Source organism: Pongo pygmaeus, chromosome X (assembly GCF_028885625.2).
Source record: "Pongo pygmaeus isolate AG05252 chromosome X, NHGRI_mPonPyg2-v2.0_pri, whole genome shotgun sequence".
In the NCBI taxonomy this organism is placed as follows: Eukaryota; Metazoa; Chordata; class Mammalia; order Primates; family Hominidae; genus Pongo; species Pongo pygmaeus.
This window is the reverse complement of record NC_072396.2, coordinates 106555313-106563051: the sequence shown is the minus strand read 5'-3', so window position 1 is coordinate 106563051 and position 7739 is coordinate 106555313. Positions and strand designations below refer to the sequence as shown.

The 7739-nt window shown below is 42.4% G+C and overlaps 1 protein-coding gene across 1 annotated transcript; it reads left to right on the top strand.

The window, feature by feature from the left end:
* The first annotated feature begins 1527 nt into the window (after positions 1-1527).
* On the top strand, positions 1528-4640 carry TMSB15A (thymosin beta 15A). The gene is made up of 3 exons (XM_054472125.2): positions 1528-1652; positions 3139-3255; positions 4198-4640. The coding sequence occupies exons 2-3, from the start codon at positions 3156-3158 to the stop codon at positions 4233-4235; spliced, it is 138 nt and encodes a 45-aa protein (XP_054328100.1). The 5' UTR covers positions 1528-1652; positions 3139-3155; the 3' UTR covers positions 4236-4640.
* Positions 4641-7739: the final 3099 nt, after the last annotated feature.

Sequence of the window (7739 nt, the reverse complement as noted above, 5' to 3'; positions counted from 1 at the left end):
TTAGAATATAGGAGTTGAAGGGTGTCTTGGGGTGACTCGCACAAATGGAGATAAATGTCATCATTAGATAAGTTCTAATGATTCAAGGCAGACCAGGGTGGCAGGATTTTGAGGTTTGGGCTATGGAGGGGTGGTTGTCTGGAGCTTCCTGTCAACCCCAAGTGAAGTAAGGGGTGTGGTCTTAGCCTTGGATCACTTGTTCAAACAATGCTTCATTTTGCTCCTGGAAACAGAAATCACATTAATCTGTAATGACAGAAAAATAGGCTGCAGCTACACATCACATTCAGGATAGGACTACCCCTGGGGAAGTGGGAGGGGGAATGGAAATGAAGTGAAGGTCAAGGAAACCTCAATTTTTTCTATAACGCTTTTAGTCCTTAAAAGAAAGACAAAGTAAGTAAACCTAAATGTTAACAACATTGAAATCTGTGTAGTGAAAACACTGGTGTTTATTATATTTAATGCCAGGAACATTGTAGGTACTCAATGAATATTACTTGTTGAATGAGTATATCTTTCTGTTTTAAATGTTTCTCCAACAAACATACACAATTCTCAAATTAACACAAAGTGCTACAAAAGCAAAGAAAAGGGAATGAAGTAAGCTGGGGAAGGCTTGAGAAATCCTTGTGGAAAGAGTGACTTTTGATCTATATAGATCTATACCACCACACATGGGGTGCAAGCTAAAGACATAGTTCTACCTCCATCTTACCTTAACGCTCTAAGGTTCTGGGTGAGTATCCAGAAAATGATCTTGAACGTTTAGTCCTTTCAAGTAAATACCGAATCCTCAATTTTCTCTTCCAACAGACACTGGGTGGTGCTATTGTCCAAAACTTCCCCCCATCACGTATTTATTACTTCAATCTATAGACATCTCCACAACCAATGTGTCTTGTGGGCCAAAGTGCTAGGGATTAGGGATATAAAGGTGAATAGCCTCAGTTGTTCTGTGATTATTATAAACTGCTATCGTGTTCAGTGGCCGAGAAAGCTGCAAATGTGACTTTTACATTTCATAGGAGAGCACTACTGTCACAGAAATGTCCACTTGTAGGGGTGAATGTCCCTGAACCACCCACCCTCACCATGAGCACCCCTACTCCACGACCTGGCCAAGGATTAGAGCAGACAACGCCAAGCCCCACTTCCAACCTACTGTTAGGTTGTCACAGCATTCTTGGGCCCCAATGGCTATAAAAAGCCGAAAGAGCCTAAATACCGGTCATTCAGCTTGGACCTCGGAGTTCCAGATGTTCTAAGCTCACTGGGCAAGATGTGTCTGCTTATTGCAGAGGCCTCTGTTATTGTGAAAGAGTGAGTGTAGTCAGGATGAAGGGAATGTGGACCCTCAGGACTAAAGCAGTGGAAGAGGCCTGGGAGGTGGGGCCTGGGGAGGCGGGGTCAGCTCTGACTTCACCAAGCCCCGATCCTAGAGGAGAGGGTGGACGCAGGCTCTGTACGCTCAAGTGGAGGAGGGGAAGGCGGGGCGAGCCCGGAAAGCTTTGGCCAATCAGAGAGGGCTGGGGCGGGGCCTGCTGGGGGGCTTAGCACTGTAGGGCTCTGCGCGGGAACGCTAACCTGGTCCGGAGCGAGCCTGGGTGTCAGCCCCGCGGACAGCCTTTCACGAGTCTTCAAGCTTTCAGGTGAGGACCTGCGGCCTCGCAGGAGCCAGAGGACCATGGGGATGGGAAGGCGTCAGGGTTGCGAGGCGGGGGATGCCGCGCCTTCGGGAGCCAGAGGAGCCGGGGTTGGGGCTGGCGCTTCGCGTCTGCACCGCCGCCCGGCCGAGAGAGTCCGCGCCTTTGTCTTCTAGGGGGCCGCCTTCTGCGCGCGATGCCGAGCCCTCCCGGGGGCCGGTCCCTGGAAACAAGGCCCCGGGGTTGGGAGGCGAGGAGCGCGGACCCTTAAAGGGGCCTGTCCGCAGTTGCTGCAGGTCGGAGGCTTAGAGGATGAGGAGTTTGGGGGCCGCCGGAATGGGCCCTCTGGTGCTGGGTCCTCGTTCCTTCCCCTCCCGTGGCCGTTAGGCTGGGAGCTACAAAACGCTAATAGTTATTTGAAAAAGTATGCAAACTGCTCTTGACAGACTGGCCTATGCGCCCGGCCCTGCTATTATTTATTTGTTAGTTCCAGTTTCCCAGCTCTGAGCTTGGCGTCTGACGGCTTGGTAGAGGAGGGTCTTAGGGTAAACTCGACGGAATGGAGGCATGTTCGGCACTTCTGGCTGCTTGGGGGCCTCTCCATTCTACCCCAAGCACTAGACATAGTATCTTACTACACGAGGGTGGGGCTGGGCTTGCGAATGAGAACTCTGCCCTCCGATTTCTGGGGTATCCTATTGTTTCTTCTGGACAAACTCGGGACGCTCACAGGGCACCAGGCATTTCGTCAGGTCCACAGCCATGAACCTCTAAGCCTCATCTCCTTGCCTCTCTCTTTGCGAGAAAACATGGTGAAACAAGACTCACTTTTATTTGGTTTATCCCATTCTGCTGAAGTCCTGGGTTTGATCCTAGTTAGCTGTCCCTTCTTACAACGTTTATAAACCAATGCCACAAGGAGCTATTATGAGACGTGTATTGTAATGCCTTAATGTACTGTCATCTTTGGGCATTTAAAATAGAAAGAAATTAGTACAACTTATGCCACTCTTTTTTTTGTGTGTGTGCTGCTCCCCATCTCCTAAAAAAAAATGCCAAAAAACAAAAGTAATTTAATAGAAAGTGAAGATGCTCGAATAGTGCTATCTCCTGTTACAAAATCATTAACTGGTTAAAGCCAGTCTTTATTTTTTATTCTATCCCTGTCTGCTCTTGTGCTTCTATCACCTCCATTTTACCCTTGCTGTGATTTGAAGAGTCAGACATATTGGCTCTGGGTTTCTGGAGCATCTTGGTTTCTGGTGCGTTCTGATCCAACGGCATTTACTGCCTGTCAAAAATGGGCTAATGATGTGGAGTTAAATTATTCTAACAAAAATATATCTTTTCTAAGATCTGTTGCTGTTTTTCTGTTGAAAATGAGCGGATAGAATATACATTGATATGAAATGTGAAAATTTTTGCTTGTGACCCCTTAGTCCGAAGACAGTTCTGCCAGGTAAGTTTTCTTAAAAGTGTTTGTTCTTTTCAGGCTATCTTCTAGTCAAGATGAGTGATAAACCAGACTTGTCGGAAGTAGAGAAGTTTGACAGGTCAAAACTGAAGAAAACTAATACTGAGGAAAAAAATACTCTTCCCTCAAAGGAAAGTAAGTCATGGGGGGTTCTAGTGGAAACAAACAGTAGACAAAGTTAATAGGTTCAGTAAATAAACCTATCTTCTAGTAAATTTTTGCCACAAAGTAAGCAATAATTAGAGTACCGTGGTGTTTAATATAACAGTTAAAAACATCAAATAGTCCTCTTCCTACTTGGGTTATATAAGTAGTTCTCACATAAGTCTTAATAGGAATGGGGGGAAAACTAGTTTCTTGTTGGAAAATTACTAAAAACCATCTTAAAAATCAATCTTGGAATATTGGATTTAGCACTAGAAAAATCTTAGTTTTGTTCACTTTATGCTTATTAGACATTTTTCTGCATCCATCAGTTTGGGTCAGTGGTCTTATATCTAAAGATCCATGCAAACTTTGCAGTTTTGGCCTTCTCTACCTGATGATGAGATAAAGACGATGAACAAGTTTAGATCTTGGGTGCACGTAGGGCTCGTAGACTCAAGGGATAAGTGATCAGTTTTGCCCTCCAGAAATACAGCCTTCTGGAGAAACTCCAAGTGTATTTGCAAAAGTTGAGGGGAACTTTTTGTCTTGTTAGCTTTGAGAGTTCCAAAGTTAGTCAAAATTGTCTGAAAAGGTATAACTTCCTAGTTGTATATGGATAGATAAATCCGAAGAAATTGCTTCATATCTCAGTCTTGAATCATCTATGAAAAAATGGCAACAGCATATCTCTATCTCTCAAATGGGAGAAAATCCTCCACAGTTATAGATTGTAGTGAATATTCAGGTAGTTAACACGCACACATACATGCACACACCCTAATGTGAGGATTTGTGGTTAATGCCTTGGCATTCTAAATTTAAGGCATGTATGCAGACTTCAATGACTTAGCAAGGAGCTCTTTTGAAAGAAACTGAACTTAATCTTAGGTACATACGGTTAATGATTTTTGTGTTTGTTTGTCTTCCCAGCTATCCAGCAAGAGAAAGAGTGTGTTCAAACATCATAAAATGGGGATCGCCTCCCAACAGCAGATTTCAACATTACCTGAGAGTCTTGATTTTAGGCTTGTTTTTTGTAAACCTATGTGTTTGTAGAGATTTTAGGCATCTTCTGATATCTTCTCACCTATGTTCCCTGGCTAAGAAGTCAGAGGTAGCCAATGTTTCCTTAAATTCATTTTTAAACTTACCATTGGTGCATATGTTCCAGATGGCAGATGCTGTCAATAATCTCACCATTGATGACCTTTGTGTATGTAGTTCTTGCATCCTATACTGGATAAGCCTGTTTTAACCTGCTATGATGGGTGCTTCCATTGCTTCATAATCTTCATGAAGTTGCATGCTTTTGCAGCTTTTCACAGTTTATTTGCATTTCTATTGTAGTAATAAAGTAACCAATGTAATCATTATCTTGAGACTCCTGTGGTTGACTGTTGGTGGTCTTCTATGGAACGAAAAGTACACAAGGATATACTTTTCAGCCAAACAGAATGGTTGAAGGAAAACTGTTTTAGCAGATTATTCACGTGGGAAATATTTACTTCTCTCCAGGTCTAGTGAGTCCTGACTTGGGGATGCTAGGTGCTATTTCTTTAGAGTTGGAATCACAGAGTTAGAGAACCTTGGGAAGGGAGATCATGTGGACTAACCCCCTTATCTCAGAATGAAGAAATGAAAATACAAGGTCTGAAGTGATCTGCTTAAGATGAATATTAAAGCGGAGCGCTCTTGCCTTTTGGAAAGTATTTTTCAACTTAATGGAAGGGGACACCCAAGGCTGGGGTTGAATGGGAAAGGGGCCAGAGGCACTTGCTAACATGCACTGTACTAAACACAATATGCCTTCTGTGGAGCATAAACTCGTATCTAATACCTGTTAATGACCTGTAGTAGAGAGCTGGTTTGGTTCTTGTGTAGAACAGAATTTGCTGTCTTATGAACCAAGCATTTTTGGTGTTCACGATGAACATAAGTGCTATGGACTGAATTGTGTACCCCTAAATTTGTATATTGAAGCCCTAACCCCCAGTGTGATTATATCTAGAGGTAGGTTCTTTAGGAAGTAATTAAGATTAAATAAGGTCATAAGGGTCAGGTTCTAATCCAATAGGACTGTAGCCTTAAGAAGAAGAGGAAGAGTGAGAGAAAGAGGGAGAGAGAGAGAGTGATAGAGAGAGATCACTGCCATGTGAGGACATAGTGAGAAGGCGGCTGTCTGCAAGCCGGGAAGAGAGCACTGCAGGACCTTAATCTGGGACTTCTAGCATCCAGAACTGTGAGAAAGTAAATTTCTGTTTAAGCCACACGGTCTATGATATTTTCGTTATGGTAGCTTGAGCTGAATAATACAATAAGGAATACATATAAATGCACATGTCCCAATCCATGCCCTTAATACTTTTATCACTTTAAATTTATTCAAGCCAATTACATATAATCCCACTAATTAGAAGTGTTAGCATTTGTGTGTACCGTATAACCATCCAGACGGTGGCTCTATTAATCCAGACTGTGAGCTTTTTCTACAAAAAAATAAATAAATTATGCTTTTAGCACCTATTTGCAACCTCAAGTAGTATTATTACCTCCCTTTTCTAAGGGCTCATATTCTTAAACAGGAAGCGGAAGCCATTTTTTCACTATAGCTTAAAGTTCCACAAGCAAAACAGTAGGTGGGTCAACTTTGATCAAGTGCCGGTGAGGTGGCACAATCACAGGGCTTAGTGTAGCCAGAGGATTTGAACCTTGGAAGTAACCATGTCGGTCACCAGTAACTTACCTCCTATCTGAAACAGTTGTCCGACAGTCACTCAACCCTTTGCAATGACATGCTATTTACACTGTGTCCCAAATTGCCTCCCTTTAGCTCCTATCCAACAGTCCTCAGACAGTTTTTTGGACACCTTCACAAGGTAGTTAATCTACCCTCCAGTATTTGAAGTCAGCTTTTGTGTGCCTGCCCTCATACCTCAAAGTCTTCTCCAGGAGACACTTCTCAGATCCTTTGGACCCAAGTCACATGGATGGGGAACCATGCTGGTTGCATGTTAGGTGTGCCCAAGTTTGCCATTATCAGATTTCTTTGGATTCTGATTCTATCATCCAACACATTTGCTCTCCTTTCAGTGTTGCTACTTGCAAATTTGATAAAAATGCTATATATCCATGATAGATCCAGCAGCCTCTGCATTTGTATACTAATCCAACTCAAAGTTAGGCCCATTTCAAAGGGCCTAAAGGAAAGCATGAATATTGGCAGGTAAGCTGGAATTGGACGATAACTCCCAGTGTTCAATTACATCTGGTATCTATCCTTTTCATTAAGGCGTTGATTCTACCCTGGATAGTATAAGTGGTAAACTGAGTGGGAGTAGATGAAAGGTATATGATGAGAGGTGAAATACTTGTGGTTGCTAAGTGAATATTCACACAAATGAGATGGGAAAAACATTTGCTTACCTACTGTAGTTTTTCCCCGTATTTTTAAAATAATGTCAGGCTACTCTTTTAGCTGCAAGGTTCACTTGCCTTTCCCAACCAAGGGAGGATTTTTTTTCCCCATAAGCCCACTGTAAAAAGAGATTGAGATTTGTCACCCTGAATTCATTTATTAATTGCAAAACTGACAGCACTAAGCCTTTGTTGTAGCCTTACGTTTTTGTGGGCAGTTACATTTATAGAGAAAGGAAAAAGAGGTAACATTGCCAGAGCCTGGGGTAGATTTAGAGTGTGCTGCGTGATAGAAATGCATTTGCTAAGTGAAGAAACCAGGGCTCAGAGAGGAAAGGAGACATTTTTCAGGTCACACAGGAGAAGTTATTGCTCAATACATGAACAAGGAAACTTAGAATAATGTATAGGATGTAGCTTAGATTTGTGATGATTATTTGTGAATATATCCAGGAGAACTTCTCAAAGTGTGGTCCCTTAGCCATGAGCATTAGGATCACCCTTGGTAATTAGTGTATATTCGTGGGCCTCATCCCCAGAGATTCAGGTTCAGTGAGAGCAAGGGATGTTCTCTTGTCATAATTTTGCAAAATTATGGTGTATATATCATTACTTCTTTCCTTTTACGATTTGTGACAATGTTTTTTTTCACAACATCTGTCTTCTGTGTCTCTTTCACGTAGAATGTTTCCTTCCTGAAAATTGGTATTGTTGATATCTTGAGAGGAACAGATGGAGTAATCAGTTGGCAATACTTTTACTTTAGCTTACTTGTTCTCCAAGTATTGGTTCATGGAACAGCACCATTAGCATCACCTGGGCTTGTTAGAAGTACAAATTCTCAGGCTCTATCCTAGAACTAATGAATCAGAAACTGGCGGAGGGGCTCAGCAAACTGTTTCAACATGCTTTCCAGGTGATTCTGATGCACATTCAAGCTTAAGAACCACTGCTTTAGGTAAAAATGAAAATGCTTTCAGGACTGGGCTGTAGTAGCTAGCTAGAACAGACACTTAGGAAAACATAAAGGTTTTTTTTTTTTTTTTTTTTGAAATTCA

Excerpts from the sequence above, each read along its gene's own strand:
- TMSB15A (XM_054472125.2), top strand. The coding sequence starts at position 3,156 with ATGAGTGATAAACCAGACTTGTCGGAAGTAGAGAAGTTTGACAGGTCA. Across the intron at positions 3,256-4,197 it reads TACTCTTCCCTCAAAGGAAA|CTATCCAGCAAGAGAAAGAG; the intron begins GTAAGTCATGGG and ends TTGTCTTCCCAG.